Consider the following 19131-nt stretch of genomic DNA (forward strand, 5'->3'; position numbering starts at 1 on the left):
AAAACTGATCCTAGCAAGGGTTTTGGTAACATACCAGTTATATATGGTTTCTTTCTTTTGCTTTTTCCAGACAGGGTTTCTCTGTGGCTTTGGAGGCTGTCCTGGAACTAGCTCTTGTAGACCAGGCTGGTCTTGAACTCACAGAGATCTGCCTGCCTCTGCCTCCTGAGTGCTTGGTACATATGGTTTCTAAGGAGGAATTTTAGGCAAACAATTTTAAGTTCTTTGGCTTGCATTATTTCAATAACTATCTCCAGAAGGAAGTTCTACTGGTATTCTCTCAGCAGTTCGATATGGTTCCAAACCCCAAGTGACAGCATTGCCAAATGCACATTTCTTGTTAGCACATGATGTAGAAATTAGTGCATGTAACAATTAGAAAGAACTTGTATAAGCCACCTAGTTACCATAAATGCAAGTGAGCATTATACATCTTCCTGGTGAACACAACATGCAACAGGTAGGTCTTTTGTCTTTAATGTCTATCTTCCATCCATTGTTTTTAATTGTATATTAAATTTAATCTGAGGAGGGTCCACATGCCACAGCATCATTGTGGAAGTTATAGGAGAACTAGCTGGAGTCATTTCTCTCCTTCTACTACATGAATCACAGGGATTTGGGCTGTCAGCCTTAGTGGCAAGCACCTTCACTTGTTGAACTATCTCTCTGGCCGTCTATTACGTTTTTTATAATTAAGTTCTAGCTCTCTGTACCTCTTTCCCACTTCTTCCCACAGCAACCATAAACAATAGTTTCACTCCCATTCCTCTTACATAATATTTAAATATGTTGAAGAATTGTTATCATACTCTCTGAATTTGATCCATCTTTCCCTTAACCATTTATTTTCCTTAGGACATAATTTCCAGACCCTTTGACCACACTGACCACTTTCTAATCACTGTGAGTGCTCCTGTCAGAACACTAGTGCCTAGTATGAAAAAGACAATTAATTCACAACACAAATGCTGGGCATGGTGGAATCTTTGGCAGATGAGTACACTTTCATTAATGTAGTCTAACATGTCATATATTATTGACAATGAGGCACATTACTTGTGCATAAACCACCCTCTGCATGGCCAAAAATAACAACAACAAGCCTATGTTAACTGTCAAGCATATAACCCACATCCTGGACTTGTGCAATGAATTCCTCTCTTAACCTAAATGTAGGAATTTACATTTATCCCTGTGAAAACTGCATCTTGTTGGTTTTGGCTCCTAACACATCTCCAGTGGATCACGCTTAGCTAAAATTCTAAAACTTGGTGATACCCATGAACAAAGTAGATCAGCTTTTCCATTCCATGCTTTTGATAATATATCTACCAATACTATAATCCTGTGGTGCCCAAACTTTAGGATCACCTAGAACTTGTCTTTCTCCTTTTTCTGAATTCAATCAGTAATAAAATCTTAACATCAAAATTCCTAGTAGGTGCAAGTCTCACATTCCATACCAATCACTCTGTTGGTACTGCCTGTGTCTAAGATTGCTCAGCTGAATTTGCAACAAATATGCTGTAACATTACTTTAAATCCCTCTTCGTAATCCTACTGAATTATGTCTAAACAACTGTTCAAATAATCACTCAATAGAGAATTTTTCTGCCCATCAAATGCTATGTTTTCAAATACAGAGGCCCAGAGGTAGATATTATGCAGAGAGAGACCTTGGATCACTCGGCCCTAAATGGGAAGGTCTCCATCAAATTCTTCCCCTCATAGATCAGGAAACTCAATAGAAGAGAAGATAGAAAGAGTAAGAGCCAGAGGAGATAACATTAAAAAAAAAAAAAGTTCTCTAAATCAGTATGAGCAAGGCCATACAAACTCACAGAGACGGAGCCAACATGCACAGGGCCTACACCAGGTCCTGTGAGTATATATGATGGCTTCCAATTCAGCATCTTATGGAATTCCTAAGTGTGAGAACAAGTGAGTCTCTCATTCATGACCCTTCTCTTGGGCTCTTTGTGATCTAGGGAAAAGTCATTCAAATTTCTAAGCCTTTATTTCTTTTAAAAAATGGAGATAATGCCAGGTGGTGGTGACACACACCTTTAATCCCAATACTCAGGAGGCAGAAAAAAGGCAGATCTCGGTCTCTGTGAGAGTGAGGCCAGCCTGGTCTACAGAGTGAGTTCCAAGACAGCTAAGGCTACTCAGAGAAACCCTGTCTCAAAAAACCAAAAAAAAAAAAAAAAAAGATAATGATGTCTACTATTCTTCTAAGTTGTATTAAGGATTAAAGAGAGTACAATAAGATGCTTGGCAAATGAGCACTTATTTCACATTAACTATAGTTGTTCAGGCCCAGAAGACAATGCATGTTGCTAGAAAAGCAGCAGGTAATTATACATATACACATGTGATAGTTCAATGACTTTCAGTTTTTAAACTTATTTGCTGTCTTAACAATTTATAACTCTAACCCATTTTTTCATGTATTTCTCATCACAGCCACTCTTTTATGAGACATTGGGGCACTGAGCTTAATTAGATTAAGAGTGTGATTAAACTACGAACATATATTCATTCCCCATGAGAGTTAGCAATACAAGCCCTATGGACAAGGGCTCAGAAGCATCAGCAGTATTCTCATGTCCAGATCAACCATGTGTTCCAGGACATGGGAATTCTTGAGCACACTTGCTATTCCACCAACAGCTTACTCATACAATTCTAACCACACGCCAGAGATAGTAACTGGGACACAGTTCATAAACGCTGGCCTATTTTCTCCTGATTGGCCAAATTTACAAAGTCATGCCGTTCTATAAATTTTAAAAAGAAAAATATCTGGCTGAAACTAAGAGACACTTAAACACTTCTGAAATGGAATACTTTAGAGCAGTGGTTCTTAACCTTCCTAATGCTTCAACCCTTTCATGCAATTTCCCATGTCCTGGCATCCCCCAACCATAAAGTTATTTCACTGCTACTTCATAACTGTAATTTTGCTACTGTTATGAGTCGTAATGTAAATATCTGATATGCAGGATACCTGATACACAACCCCTGTGACAGGATTGTTCCACCAAAGGGGCCACTGCTTTAAAGGAACATTCTTGCATGCTCTAATACTTACAAAGCAATGGATTCCATCTACTGAATTAAACAAAGTAAAAGTTGGAATAAAAGTTGGATTTGGCTAACATTCTTACTTTTATTTAAAAAGTCACTTGTAGCCGGGCAGTGGTGGTGCGACTGGCTAGATGGTCTCTATCACTCATATGTGGACCTGCTTTATGATTCATAGTAGTGACCGTGCTTTATCAGAGCTATTTTTAATGATGTTGCTTAGAATGGTTTCCTTCCAGAAGATGATTGAAAAGCTAATTAAAAAAAAAAAATGGTGCCAGGTACCACAAGAGTAACAGAACTGTGCTGTTTTTCTGGGATTTTGTTTTTTACTTTTTTTTTTTTTTAATGGAGAGTGCTGGATGTCTCTACAATTTTGTTTAAATGACTGCAGAACCTGGAAAAGCTGCTATTGATGCATAACATACTGCCATTATTGGTCTTTATATACATAAAATATCCCAGTTTACTAGTTGGCATTGTACAAAAATTAACAGCCATATTGTTCTAGAAATGTTGAACTTAATTTTTTTTCCATTTGTACAGGAGTAATGCACTGTATTAAATATGTAAGGTCAAAAAAAAAAAAAGGGATTTTGAGAGCCCATCCCATATGAAGGGATGCTCTCTTGACCTGGACACATGGGGAAGGGCCTAGGCCTGGCCCAGGATGATGACTTTGGGGAGCCCCTTTTGAGGGCCTTACCCTGCCTGGGGAGTGGAGGGGGGATGGCTAGGGACAGGTGGGATGTTGGGGAGAGGGGAGGGAGAGGGAGAAGGGATTGACATCTGAAGCAAGCTTGTTCCTAATTTGAACTAATAAAATAAAAATAATAAAAAAAGAATATATAAGCATTTCTCTGTGTGTTTGCTTCTCTCTCCTGTCTTTCTCCATCCCTCCCTCCCTCCCTCCCTGTCCTCTCTCTCTCTCTCTCTCTCTCTCTCTCTCTCTCTCTCTCTCTCTCTGTGTGTGTGTGTGTGTGTGTGTGTGTGTGTGTGTGTGTGTGTACTAAGAATGGCATTAGATCTGTTCTTAGGTCTCAAATATATAATACTAACTACAGGTACATTATTGCATGTTCAATCTCTAGAACTTGTTTGTATTATATAACATTTTTGCCCCCTTTGATCTACTTCCTATTATCTCTTCCCCCTAAAACCCATTTAACTACCATTCCACATCTATCTCCATGAGTTTAACATTTTCAGATGTCATAAAAAGTAATTTATGCATCATATGGTTGGGAGTTTAGGGTGGAAGTTGTTTTAGGAAAGACGTGGTGGTTCTATCTATGTATCTATCTATGCATCTATCTATCTATCTATCTATCCATCCATCCATATCTCAGGCTGGTTTAGAACTGACTGTTTCAGAGAGTGGATCCTCCTACCTCTATAGTTCCCAAGTGCTAGAATTATATAACATCTGGTTATTATGTACCACATCTTTTGATGTCCACTCATTTCACTGAATATGTCTACGGGGTTCATTTACTATCAAAGTAGCAGGACTCCTTCCTTTCTAAGGCTGAATGGCTTTTTGTTGTAAATACATACACACCTTTTCTTTATTCATACATTGATAGAAACTTCAGATGCTTTTGTGTTTTGGATGCCACGAATAATGCCACAATAAACATGCCCCACGGATGTCTCTTCTCATCATTCATACCATTCCTTCTGTACATGGACCCAGAGTAGGACTGCTGGGTAACAAGATACTTCAAGTTTTCATTTCTTGAGGATTTATCATGCTTTCAACAATGACTATACAAAATAAGAGTCCCATTATATACAAGATGCCCTTTTCTTCATATCCTCACCAACACTTGTCACATTTCACTTAACTATATTCATTCTAACATATGTGAATGACATCTCATTTTGGCTTTGGTTTGCATTTCCCTGACTATAGTTAATATTCAACACATTCTCATAGACATGCATAGCTCTGTGTATGTCTTTTGAGAATTGTCTACTCAGAACCTTTACTAGATAGATTATACAGTACAGGATTATACAGTAAGTAAATGCATGTTTACTTAAAACAGAGAATTCTACTATAACCACAAAAAAAGCCATTAACAACTTTACATCAACAATATTTCTCCAAGAACATCTGTTCAGTAACTGGCTCAAATTTGATGGGCACCAAACATTTTTGTTCCTTTTTGTTAAGCCAAGGATTATTTTATCACAATAATTTGCATCTTCCTTATTTTGCTGGAAATTTTATTTAGGAATATATATGTATACATATATACATACAAGCATGTAATGAATAAAAAAAGATGTCATGGATTTGAAAGAGATCACGGCAAGTAATATGAGAGGGTTTAGAGGGAGGAAAGAAGAGAAATGGGATAACTTCAAAAGCAAAAGCAAAAAAAAAAAAAAAAAAAGCTACTTCCCCTTGCCTCAACCTTTTTGAGTAGTTTACTATGGCATAAGTATTCCCTTTGCAGTGTTCCTTCATTTCCAAACAAGTGTGCAAATCTCTGGATAATCATCATTAATACATTTAGATCGGTGATCACCAGAGACCAAATGCTTTACTTTTGACTGATAATGGTCCAACAATAGCCCAAACTCACACCAGGTTCGGGGCTTTGTCTCTGCCTCTCTCTCCTTTACTGTCTCCCTCCCTGCTTCCTTCCTGTCCTGCCCTACATTCCCTTCCTTCCTTCCTTTCCCTCCACTCTCCTCTCCCTTCCCTGCTTCTCACTCTTCTCTCCTCTCTCCCTTCACTCTTCCCTCACTTTCATCTGTCCTTTCTAATAACAACTGTGGGAATAAGTTAACAGTATTTTTAAACTGGTCATCTCTACACATTCTCTGAAAGTTTCTTGCACAGTTTGCTTGCATCTATCACTCCTCTTAGAAAGGAGACATAGATTTTGTTTATTTTCTAACCTCGCTTGAACGCTTATGTAAGAAACATCACTACTTTATGGAACAGCAAAACTACATAAAGCCATTAGCCTGAAATACATAGAAATCACTCTAAAGACAGACCACAAGAACCTAGGGTCAAGTCAGTTGACTTCAGCACAGTATGGATTCTTAAAACACTAAGCTAAGCCAGTTCCCTACTGGAAGAAATTGAAGGGAGTAACAAAAGTCAAAACATGGGTTCTCTCCTAATAGAAGAATATGAAAACAATAAAAAAGCACCACAAAGGGGCTGGAGAGATGGCTCAGTGGTTAAGAGCACTGGCTGCTCTTTCAGAGGAACTGGGTTCAATTCCCAGCACCCACATGACAGCTCACAACTGTCTATTACTTCAGTTTCAGGGGATCTGACACCTTCACACCAATACACATAAAATAAAGTTAAATAAATTATTTAAAAAAAAAGCACCACAAAAAGAAGACAATATCATCATATCTAGCTCTGGAGGTTTCTTTTCAGAGGAAGTATATTTTTTAACATGAATTTTTACTATACAATTCATTATTCAAATATGAAGACATAATACAGACATTTTCAGAAATGCAAGGGACCTAAGCTACAACATACCCAGACTGGGATGATATATGGAGACTTATTATACTGAAAAAGAATAACTTGCTGGTCGTGTAGTCACATGGTTATAATTACAGCAATCCATGGGAGGCAGCAGAGGAAGTGATGGAAAAGGACAAAAAAAGGTTAAGGAGGGGAGAGTAAGGAGGAAAATACAGGCTATAGAAAACAATTGAGTCTACTTCAGGATAACATAAGGGATGTCCTGGACTGACAGCATCCAGCAAATCTAGAGGACAATCAGCTTATTAAGGACAAGGAAATGGAGGTTCCTAGAGAAAAATATCACAGAGAACAGGTACATTTGAAAATTATGTAGCATCACTTTGAAACAAAATGAAGCCATGACAACAAGAATTAAAGGACTAAATATGGCAATATAAGAAAATGTGATCTAATTTTTCTAAGTATAAAGAAAAAAAACATGAGGTGGTCCAAGGTAATAAAAATATATTAACTGATTCTCTCTGAATGACACTCATTAACAATGTACATTGTAGAATTCTCTGAGAGGCAAGTAAAGGCTCGATCATGGTTACAACTGAACAAGATGTAAATGCTATACAGGCCACCAGAGCAAGGACAGAGTGAACGGCACTTGTTGGTATTGGCAGTTTACACAGTGGGGAGCAGAGTGAGGCTGTGGCTACTGGAAGATCTAAATGTGTCATGATACTAAGTTTGAAAAGATAACTGCAGAAACTAAGCTTAGCATGAACTTGCCTTTGGAATTTGAGGAATAATATTCAAAATGGACACACCAAGAAAGAGAATAAATTGAGAGTAATTATGTATGAAAGTGAGGACTGGGATTGAAGGTGTCACAAAAGCTTATTTAAGTTTTCTTATAATGGTTTTCTTATAACAACATGAAGAGCTATTTGAATAGAAAGAAATCCAAACAGGAAAGAGATCAGTTTATGATTTTCAGTGAGACCCTACATTCCTTTGGACAGAAACTCATCTGTCCCATTAGAAAAATGGGAGTCCTTGTCTTATAGCTAGACCTACACCTTTTGAAGGTACTATCAATAACTGTCACTGAGTATTAGCCCATATCTTCACAAGATATAGGTAAGATTACAAGGATAAATGGTTTGATAAAGGGGAAAAGAGGTAGTATGGAGATGACAGATCTACTCTTTTAGTAAGTTGCAATAACAGTTGTTTATAAATTCTTTCAGTGTTGGTGACTCTGAAGAAGTCAACAGAAAGAAAACTGTGTGGCTTGTCTTCTCTTAACTTCAACATTTTAGCAGCTGGAGTCAGACATTATCAGAAAGAAACATTTACCATAAGCATCTGGGACCCATCCATGTCAACGGCTTCCCTTTAAGAAGGATATTCTTTTTTAAAAATATTAACCAACTCCTAAGGGCTGTTTTAGGGGAGAGAAATTCCTTTCCTTCCTATTCCTATCAACCCAGCACTTAAAGTTCCAGCCAGTTCTAGGAAATGAAAAAGTAACTCCCTCCCCAACATGCTAAATGTGTCTTAATTCCATATGTAAAGACTTCAGAATCACCCCTGCAGGGGGATGGGCACAGTCTCGCCTGGAACCCCAAAGCTGACTTCCAGATGTGAGCCCCAAGGTAGTCAGACCACCAGACCCAGGCTTCCAAAGTCTTTCCAGATGACAGCCTGAAGGAAGATGAGCATAGCAAAGATTGAATTCTGATTCCAGATGTGGGCCAAAGGGCACAGGAGTAAATTGCAACATCTTTCCTGCCATGTGTAATGCCCCAAGCGAGAATGGCTACTCATGCTTCTCCAACAGCACTCCATATTGTCTCCAGAGAGCTAAGACTCCAGAGATCAAAGTGCCATTACTCTGTCACTCATCACTTTCATCTATTTTCCATCCTCAACCCCAAAAGACCTGAGCTGCCTCACCTGAGTCAAGGTGCTTAGCTCTGGGCACACTTTGGAGATGAGATTATTTCGCAGGTCTAGAGTCTTCAGAGCAGGCAGCCTTTCTAGTGCTGAGGGCATCTTTGTCATCTTCTTCCCATTCAAAGTAATGATCTTAGTGTTGCTACCACCCTTCAGTGCTCTTATCAACAATCTCTCAGTCATGATTTTTGAAAAGGCGACCATGATGGAGGAGTTTCTTATTATATATCTCCCCAGCCATCTAATTGCAGAATTGTTGTGTCATAAAAACAAAACCACCCACCTCCCCATTATGATGAAGGTAGGAGGTATTAGATGATTTTCTAGCTAGAGAGGGGAAATAACCCCTGCAGGTTGAGCCAGAAAGCATACAAGCAGGAATTGTGTATCTTATGGCAGACACGTGGGAATTACCAAATACTGAGATCACATCAGGAGGCAGGATAAGCTTTGGGGGGTCTTCCACCAGTTTGAGATGAAGAACGCTAAATATCTGGAGGGAAGTAGTATCTAGAGTTGACTGAACCATTTCCTAACACTGAAGCCTTGGAGTTTGTAAAAAAAGAAAAAAGAAAACTCATTAATCATTACTTGGAGTGGGTGGGACATCATCTAAGTCTGAAAGTGAATCAAGCATTTATTACATTATTCCAGTACAAACTGCTTGTCAATATATTCAAACAGTTCACAGCTTTCATTCATGCAGAAATTGAAGCTAATAAATGGAAAAAAAGCCTTAGAAAACCCATCATTTCTCCTAGTTCTAATGAAATCAAGAACCACCTCAAAAATCATACTTGAATGCTAGCTTGATAGGAACAAGGTTAATAACCCCATTAGCCAATGTAGCCATTTGAAACTGAAAACACTATGTGGGATGAAATCATCTGATGGAATGAGGCAAAGAATACAGATGAAATACTCATGCATAAAAAAAGACCTGCATCTAACCACAGCTTTGTGTTCTAACCAACACCTACAGAAAAGAGAGGAACACAGAGCAAGCAGAAGTTATTCCTCAGGGAATCATTCAGCTAAACCAAAAACATGGGAAGTGTTGGGGGACATTAGATCACTACTGTAAACCCTGAGTTTGCATTTGCATTAATTAAATAAAATTAACCATGGGTCGGGATGCTGAGCTAGCAACTAGTTGGCAGAAAGTAATCATGGAGCTTCAGAGGGCATCCTGGAGAGATAGAGAAACATAGGAAGTAGTAGGATGGCGTTTGGAGTGGTGCAGCTTTTTCTGGTTTGAAGAAACAGATGCAAGGGTCCTCCATGGACACCAGCAAGGAGAAAGGGTCAGGTAGTTGCTACTCAATCTTTCTGAGCTATCATATTTTCACCCCAGCCTCTGAATCTCTAGTCTTTTTCATAATTATGAGAGTTAGCTAAGGCTACCTTTAGTGTCAGTGACAGGGCCAGTACCTGCAGGGGCAGAATTCTCACAAGGCTGAGGCCTGAGCAGCCAGGCCACTGCTAGAGAAGCAGGCTAGCATCTGGCTGAAATAGCTGGCTGAGATAGCATTAGATTAAGGTGCAGCAATCATGCCATAGTTCAAACAACAGGGAATCTCTATAGAAGTGGTTCTCAACCTTCCTGATGCTGCCACCCTCTAATAACTCATTTTGTAGTGACTCCCAAACAGAAAATTATTTTCACTGCTACCTCATAACTGTAGTATTGCTGTTATAAATCGTGATACAAATATTTTTGACAATAGAGGTTTGTCAAAGGGGTCATGACATAAAACACTGTTCTTTTAAGGAAAAAAAATGAAGTTTCAGCAAGTGCATAATTAAAAACTGAAACTATGGTGGCACACACCTTTAATCCCAGCACTCGGGAGGCAGAGGCAGGTGGATTTCTGTGAGTTCGAAACCAGCCTGGTCTACAAGAGCTGGCTCCAGGACAACCTCCAAAGCCACAGAGAAACCCTGTCTCAAAAAGAAAAAAAAAAGTTTTGAAAATGGGAATTAAATATTAGCCAAATGAAATCTGTGTACCTGGACAGAATCTTGATTTCAATAAAAACAGGAATCAATAAATACAGAGAAATGTATTGATGGGGATTATGATAGTAATCTTTTATTCTGTTGTATATAAAATGGTATGATATTAACAGTAGGACTTGCTTTACATGTAACCAACATTTAGAAATACATACTGTAATTTTCAGGTGAACTCTTTAAAATAATCTAGGGACACAGGAGGTGGGGGAAGAAACAAGATGTACACAATGTTGATAATTATGGATGCTGAGAAACAGTTACACAGAGAGTTCTTTACACTATCCTCACTAATTGAAGAATAAGATGACAGAAAGAAGAAAAAGCTGTAGTCAGTGACCTTTGATCATTAAAACCCCATCTATATCTAGATATGAGGATGATTGAAGGTACTTGGATTAAGTATGTTGCAAACTTAGATCATGATTTCAAAATATTTCAACATTATGATACTCTGCCCTCAAAATTTTCATAACACAACTCTAGTGCAAGAACTGACTATAAAGAAGTGAATGAGAGCCAGGTAGCAGTGACGAACACCTTTAATCCCAGCACTTGGGAGGCAGAGGCTATCAGATCTCTGAGTTCAAGTCCAGTCTGATCTACAGAGCTAGTTCCAGGACAGCCAGAGCTGTCCTGAACACAAGAGAAACACTGTCTCCAGAGGAAAAACCATAAACAAAAAAGAAGTGAATGAGAAAGTTAAAAGGCCTGCTCTTGGGGCTGGAGACATGGCTCAGCAGTTAAGAGTACTGTCTGTCCTAACAGAGGTCATGAGTTCAATTCCCAGCAACCACATGGTGGCTCACAACCATCTGTAATTAGATCTGGCACCATCCTCTGGCCTTCAGGCATACATGCAGGCAGACACTATACATGATAAATAAATAAATCTTTTTTTAAAAAGTCTCTGCTCTCAAAGAAATTGTAATACAGTTGTAGAAAACAAATAATCATAATTATGTATAACTATCCATTCTAGTAGATGGGCACAGTTCCAATAGGTAAAAAGCAAAGAGAAAAAGAAATGAGTAGGAGGAAGTTTACAATGTTAAATATGGACAATGGGGGGAAAAGCCTCAATGGGAGGTGCTATTGAGGCAAGAAGTTCCAACACAAGTACAGCTGGTACCACACTTCTGAAACAGGAACACTAACCTAACAAAAGCATAACTAATGTCACTATCATAAGAAAACCTGGTCATGAGTGGCTTCCAGCTGTCAGTATACAAAGAACCATTTACAAGCACTGCCTTTTTACTTTCAACCTTAGTTTGTAAGAAAAACTACTAAGACTCTTAAACACAATGTTTGTGGGGCTTTACCTTTACAAAGTATTACTCTTAGGGCTAAAGAGAAGGCTCAACGGTCAAGACCTGAGTTTGGCTCCCTGCACCCATGTCCTGCAGCTTCAACCACCTGCAACTTCAGCTTCATATAATCCAACACATTCTTCTGAACCCCAGAGTATACCTGCACTTATGCACACATATGCACACATACATACAGTCATATACACATAGTTAAAAACAATAAAAATTCAAACTTAGGAAACTTATACTGTGGTTTCTCATGATTGTATAAGCCTTTCCGCTGAAGGCAGGTTGGTTAACATACTTGCTGCACAAGCATAAGGACAAAAGTTTGGATCTCCAGAACCCATTAAATACAAGGTAGGTTTGGTGGCTTACCTGTAAATCCAACTCTGGGAAGGCAGAGACTAGGAATTCCCAGGGCAAATTGGCTAGCTAAAGTAGCCATGTAGACCCTACTTCAATGAATAAGGTAGAAAGTAGAAAAGACTCCCCAAAACTACTTTGGGCTTCTACATCGTGCATTCCTGCGTGCATACACACACACACACACACACACACACACACACACAAACACACGCACGCACGCACGCACGAATTCCTGTGTGAACACACACATACCCTCACATGTATGAACATGAATATGTATGTGTACTCATAAACAAGGAAGAATCTTTTAAAAATCTGTGGCACCATTACCTCTTAAATGACTATTGTGTGTCATATCCAGCATCCTAGGAGATGGTACAAAAAAACACTGCAAAGTTGTTAATGACCTAAAGAGGGAAAAGAGGCCACTTAAACCTGTTCCTGCTTTCTAATGACCTGACAAACCTAGACAACAATGTAAACTTTCAACCCTTCTTCTACCATACATAGTATGTAACCGGTAGTATAACCACAACCTACTCTGGTTATCTGTAGCTGTGAAGCCACCACACAACGATGTAAAACACTTTATTCACCAATCTTAATTTGAGCAAGCCTATGTTTCCTTCCTTTGATGACATCTGTGACAACACGAAGGCTAAACCAGCAGAAATCACCTAAAGGCCCACTTCCCCCTATTTTTGGAAGTGACGCTGGTTGTTGACTAGGACCTTCAGGTGGTCAGCTTGCACATGTGGCTTGGCTCTAAGTGTGAGTATCTCAAGACAGAAAGTAGGGTAGGAACATTACCTCCATGACTTAGCTTAAAGATCATGGGCCATTACTGCTAATACAATCTTTTGATTAGAAAGAAGCAAGTGACTGAGGTCTGCCCACATTTCAAATGAGATAAATTAAATTCTACTTCTTGATGGCAAGTGAGAAAAACAAAATTATGGTCATATTTTGAAAACCAACCATAACCCAGGCTAATATTTTATTTTTTCAATATTTGCTTTCTTTGAATATTATATATAGGAAATGATGTAAAGATGAAATCGTATGACTGGCCTCTGAGAAAAACCTTTGCAAGGCTCATCCATGTAAAAGCACATACCAGTACTAAATTTTTGCTGGTAAATAATAGTCCATTATACCTACATATCACTTTTTATTCATCAGTGAATCTGTGTGAATGGCATTTGGGCTGTTTCTGCTTTGTGGATCTTAGAAATATAATTGACGCATTAAAATGTAGACATTTGCATTTTACTAATACACACACACACACACACACACACATATATATATATTAGGAGTGGAATCACTGTGTCATACAGTGCTAGCTCATATACTCTTAGGAGGCACCGCCACACTGTGTTTTGTAGTAGCTGTACCATTTTTACAATCCTACCAACAGTGCACTAAGGTTTATTTTTTTCATTGTTTCAGTTCTATCCAAACTGACACAAATCCTTAAAAAAAACTTCAGTGGGGCTTTCAAGTTTATAATACACTCCACCAAGCAAGATCTACATGCACAGCTGCCTCCAGCATGTGCAAGCAGCCTCTATCTTGGATTTCCTTTAAAAGTTTGCTGTTGTTGTTTTATTTTTGTTTTTTTAATTACATTTAGTAGGAGAGTGAGGAGTGCCACAGCATACACTGGAAGGTCAAAGCCAACTTGTGGGAGCCAGTTCTCTCCTTCCACCATGTAAGATTCAGGGACTGAATTCAGCTTATCTTCACACTTCCTTTACATTTTCATAAATGTGCTCAATCTGGGAGACCTTTCTTACTTGGAGCATCATTTACTATCTGGAGAGACTAGGTGTATTAGCATTTTCTACAGAAACAGAACTAACAGATTGATATGTGAGATTGATTAGAGTGGCTTACAGTTTGTGGTCTGACTATTCCAACAATGGCTATTTCTCCAGACAGAAAGTCCAAGAATCCAGCAGTTGTTCAGTCGGTCCATCATGAGGCTGGATGTTTTAGCTGGTCTTCAGTATATGTAGGAAAAAGTAGTAGAGTCTAATACAGGTGAAGGAATGCCCTTGACAGTGAGAGCAACGACAAGCAGGTAAAAAGCCAATGCTTCTTTCTTCCATATCATACAGGGTGCCACCAGAAGGCATGGTTCTTCCCACCTCAAATGATCCGATCAAGAAAAATCCCTTAATGGTGTACCCAGCAGCTTGGGTTTTAATTAAGTCCAGATGTAGTCCACTTGACAACCAGGTATAATCATCACATAGGAATGAAATGTTTCATTGTTCAAACTCTCAAAGCCATGCTCCTTTGTATATAAATTTTCTACCTGCTTATCTTTCATATCTTACTATCATCCTGAAGGCATTTTTTGACAAAACACTTAAAAAGCCCCTTAGCTAGAGCATCCAGTTGGTGACATATGTTCATTTCTCACTGTTAATGCAAGTCGCTTTACTAAACTCTGCTACATAATAGAAGTTACATTTGTTTTAGCTTGTCATTTTCATCACCTCTTTAACCCTTTACCAATCACCTCCTAGTATGGCATCAGTGTCCCATTAATAGTATATAAAGACTTTACTTATATTCAAGGCCCACTCCCAAAACTCACTTAGGTATTTTTGTTATAGCAACAAAATCAGAAAATGAGAAAAAAAAAAAACAAAAAAAAAAAAACAAAAAAAAACAAATAGGCATCATATGGAAAATGGGATTTGTTGTATAAACCTGAATTTGTGTAATTTAGGAGCCAGTGAGTGCTACTGCTTCTGTGCCCAATGTGCCTGCCCGAGAAGCTGAAGGAGATCTGACAGAAGTCAGAGAAAATGCAAGCTCAGCATGAACACACTGCAATGAGTAAGCCAGCAAAACTGCAAGTACTCGCCATGCCTTATCAGGAAGGCTGCTCTACAGACACTGAACCAGTCAGCTGTGTGCACGTGTTACCCAAAGGGATTCAATAGACTGGCTTACACATTGGGGACAAGCGGGTCTAAAAATGATTGTCTTCAAGAAGAAGAGGCAGAGGCCACGGAGCCACTGAGTTCATGGAAGAGGATGCCTCAGCTGTCCCAGTCTGGTAATGAAAGCCTGGAATCTCCCTGGAGAGTTGCTGGTATGGAGTTCACAAAAGAAGGTCAAAACAGCTGGAGTCTGATGGCAGGAGCTGGTGGCAGTGGCAGCAGCAATAGACACACTAAAGCAGGAAAGAATTGAAGATAAAGACAGACAGTGTTTTCCTGGGCCCTCACTCACTCTTGGAAGGTGCCACCCACTAGAGGGCAGGCCTTGCCCCTCCATTAACCCTCTCTAGAAACATCCTCACAGATATGTCCAGAAGTATACCTCTATGTTAGTTCTAAATCTGGTCAAGGTAAAACTAAAGATGAACCATAACACCCCTGCCAACAACTCTACTGTTTTCCAAGCTGTAACTTAAGACTTCTAAACTGTGTGTGTAATGTCTTATAGCCAGAACTGGGCTAAAACTTACACAGGATTCTGTGCTAAAATCTTAGCTTTGCTAAGGTGATTCAGGACAAACCTACACTGTCTTGCCCCACCTGTCTGCTTCTCCTCCTAATGCTAATAACAGAAAGTCACATAGCTTCTCAACGAGCATTACACACTCTCATAAAACTATCACTGGTATCACACATCTGTCTTCTTCCATTCTTTCTGGTTGAGGACTGAACCCAAGGTTTCCCACATACTAGGCAAACACTCTACCATTGGGCTATATCCCCAGCATCAACCACCTTTCTATGATAAAATCTGTACATCTATAATAAATATCCTCACTAACTGACTAAAAATGCTTAAGTGGACATCATGTACATAACAGGCCACTCCTTTTACAGCCCTTTGCAAACTACTTACACAGGCATCAGGCACACTTAACCCTTTGCTCATGCTTTTCATTTTGCCTAGGGAACCCAAGTGAAATCGCTTTCATAAAGCAGACTTTAAACTTCACTTAGCAGGTTATACCTTCTACTTTTTGTTCTTTTCCTATTTCCCCCCCTTGCCATTAAATACTAAGCCATATCTGAATGACAATCTCTAACACCATAACAGACAGAGCAGGTACTCAATAGATGCTAATCAAGCTTAGATGAACAGCTAGACAGTGGCAGTGCTGATGCACCCCTGTATTCCCAGCATTTGGAGGGCAGGAGGATCTCTGTTGAGTTCCAGGACAGCCTGGTCTACAAATCAAGTTCCAGGACAGCCAGAGTTGTTATACATAGCATGTCTCAAAAAATAAAAAGCAAGCAAACAAACAAACAAAAAATATTTAGGTGAACAAAGAAAGACAAGGGTCCACAAATTTAAAGCATCAAGAGACTGACTACACAGGCACTGCTCAAAACACACAGCGCAGTCTAGCACTGCTGTTTTCAGCCCTCCATGGGGAGGCTTCTGCACTATTCAAGAGATGGAAGAAAGATGGGGATGAGAAGTGAGGTTATAAGATGTGGATAAGACTATGACTGCACTGGCCTTTTGCAGGAACATTGGAAAACATGGGTATGTGTTTTCCCATGTTTTCATGGAAAACATAGGAAAATATAGGGTACAAAGAAAAGGGTATTCCATGCTATCCAACAAGGGAGGGCTGCTGTGGAAAGTCCAGGTTTATAGAGTAGAAACCTAGGAAATGGGATTTTAAAAAGACATAGAGTTCACTTTTTCAGATTTTTGAGTTTGGACCTGTATCTTAAATACACCCTATGTGTGGGCAGCTGCAAATGAGAGGGTTGCTGAACTGCCCGCTGCAGAGACTCATGGAATGCTGGCATTAGAAGCTTTCCCAGCAAGCAGAAATCAAACCATTTGGCAAGAAAATTGAAAAATCATCAGCTTTTTAAATCACCAGCCTGTGAACCCAGGACAGGACCAAGAAGCTAAAGCTGGATGTAAATCCAGACCAGAGTTAATGACTTATTGTGTGAACTGTGCCAAGTCAGTCAAACCGGCTCTATCTCCGTTCTCATCAGTAAAACAAGACAGAATACAAATCTATTCCACAGAGATGCATGGGAAATAGCTAACTAATGATTATAAATGACTTCAGAAGTACAAAGTTCTGTGAGAATGCTAAATTATATGTCCTAGGATGTCAAGGACCTTAAAGTGAAAACAGCCATTTATTTCACTAATACAGAGAAGGCTTTGTGCACTTACAAAAACTCTGTGATACCAAAGTACCTGGCTAATTCTAATTTTAACAAAGGCCCCTGTGACAAATTAACAGATTTTTTAAAGCCAGGAAAATGCCTGAAAAACCAGGAGTTCATAAATACAGATTATGGGAGAAACCAATGTGTTTACTTGACTTGTTTTGGCAAGCTTATTTTGTGATTAAAATGTGGTCTACGACTTCGGGTAGAAGTTTTCAAACTAGCAGATGCTTCACTTACTTAAAATTGCTGTACAAGTTCTCTGTCCTATAATAAATGTCATCGGTTTGTCTTTGTTCACTTTTTTAAGAAAATATGGAAATAGAAGGTTTGATGTTAGGCACTTGGACAGTCACAGGCCTGCCTTTCATGGAGTGCCTTACTGATAACTAACTATGTGGCCCGTGCAAATAACTAGTGTCTCTTCAAGTCTCATCCCATCACCTTTATAACAGATGAAAATATCAAACCCTGCATTCTGACGCATGAACAAGTCCATGCCCATAAACTCTTTCGCAAGCACCTGGCATAAAGTGAGTGTTCAATAAAAGTTCTATTTGCTTTTGTGCAATCTCACATACACAATTAAATTAAGATCTCCACTATTATTTACACAGTATTGAGATATAAACTCTACTTAGGCTGACATATGCACACTACAGGCATTAACATATGTACACTACATCAAGTACCTGCCTGCCTGCTGCGATCCATGGGACAAAATCCTTCTCCTTACTCTTCTCTTTTGTTTCGATGGGGTCTTACTGTGTAGCCCTGACTGGTCTAGAACTCTCCATGTAGACCAGGCTGGCCTTGAACTCAGAGATCTGCCTGCCTCCTGAGTACTGATATTAAAGGCATATACCACCACACCTGGTTATCCACTTCTTTATCCATCACTACTGCATTATATTTCTTAGATATCTGAGTGAAGACCTGTCAGAAATGACACATAAAGAACTTCATATGTGTTAGAAGTTAGGATCTCTATTAGCAGTTCATAAAACTTAAGACCAAGTCACTGAGGAGAAATACAGGATTATCCACTCTATATGCTAAGGTAATTTTTAAAATTCCTACTCGGGTACGTGCAGCATAGCGTCATAAATAAAGGAGTCTTAGTTCCTTTGATAAAGAATATAAACAACTTTCCTTAAGCTCAGGAAAGCATCATAAAAACATTCCATCTTATACTGAGTGCTGTTATTTCACCAATGAAATCATATTTCAGAGAAGCAATTTAATTACCATCTATTCAGATGAACCGCTCAAAAAAAATCTATTTAAAAAACATACAAACAGAAACATATTTTCTACCAAATATTAAAAACATACAAATCAGAAGGAAATAGCCAATAAAGGGCAGGGAGCAGAAAATAGGGCACTGAGATAAAGCCAAGACGAAGTCCAATTAAGTGGAATAAACAAAACAAAATAAGCAGCTTAGGAGGGAATGGTTTACAGTAACATCAAGATAGTGGCTTGGACACTGGGCATGTCTGACTGAGACAACGAACACAAATTAGCAGACGCCAAGCAGATTGCCTGTCTTCCTACAGCACATCGCTGCTACCAGGTTCCCACCAAATGCTGCCAGAAGAAAACCCTGGCTTGGCATCATCAACTCTTCTAGTTTTTATCTTGAAAAGGTGAAAGCAAGAGTGTCCAAGTGAAATCTCCTTGTTTTTAAACTATCAACTAATTCTTCTTCTAAAGAAAATTAAATCACTACATGGGCCAAACAAAA

The 19131-nt window shown here is 39.0% G+C and overlaps 2 protein-coding genes across 2 annotated transcripts in view; both read right to left on the reverse strand.

Annotated features, from left to right (window-relative positions):
- Lrrc69 (leucine rich repeat containing 69) overlaps nucleotides 1–10424 on the reverse strand; it is a 125025-nt gene extending 114601 nt beyond the window's left edge. Inside the window, exon 1 of the mRNA XM_027403546.2 lies at nucleotides 8510–10424. Within this exon, the coding sequence (XP_027259347.1) occupies nucleotides 8510–8713 (204 nt within the window). The 5' untranslated portion in view covers nucleotides 8714–10424. The remainder of the gene's footprint in view (nucleotides 1–8509) is intronic.
- A 155-nt stretch (nucleotides 10425–10579) lies between these two features.
- Otud6b (OTU deubiquitinase 6B) overlaps nucleotides 10580–19131 on the reverse strand; it is a 28314-nt gene continuing 19762 nt past the window's right edge. Inside the window, exon 8 of the mRNA XM_035439969.1 lies at nucleotides 10580–15397. Within this exon, the coding sequence (XP_035295860.1) occupies nucleotides 15247–15397 (151 nt within the window). The 3' untranslated portion in view covers nucleotides 10580–15246. The remainder of the gene's footprint in view (nucleotides 15398–19131) is intronic.

Source organism: Cricetulus griseus, chromosome 2 (assembly GCF_003668045.3).
Source record: "Cricetulus griseus strain 17A/GY chromosome 2, alternate assembly CriGri-PICRH-1.0, whole genome shotgun sequence".
In the NCBI taxonomy this organism is placed as follows: Eukaryota; Metazoa; Chordata; class Mammalia; order Rodentia; family Cricetidae; genus Cricetulus; species Cricetulus griseus.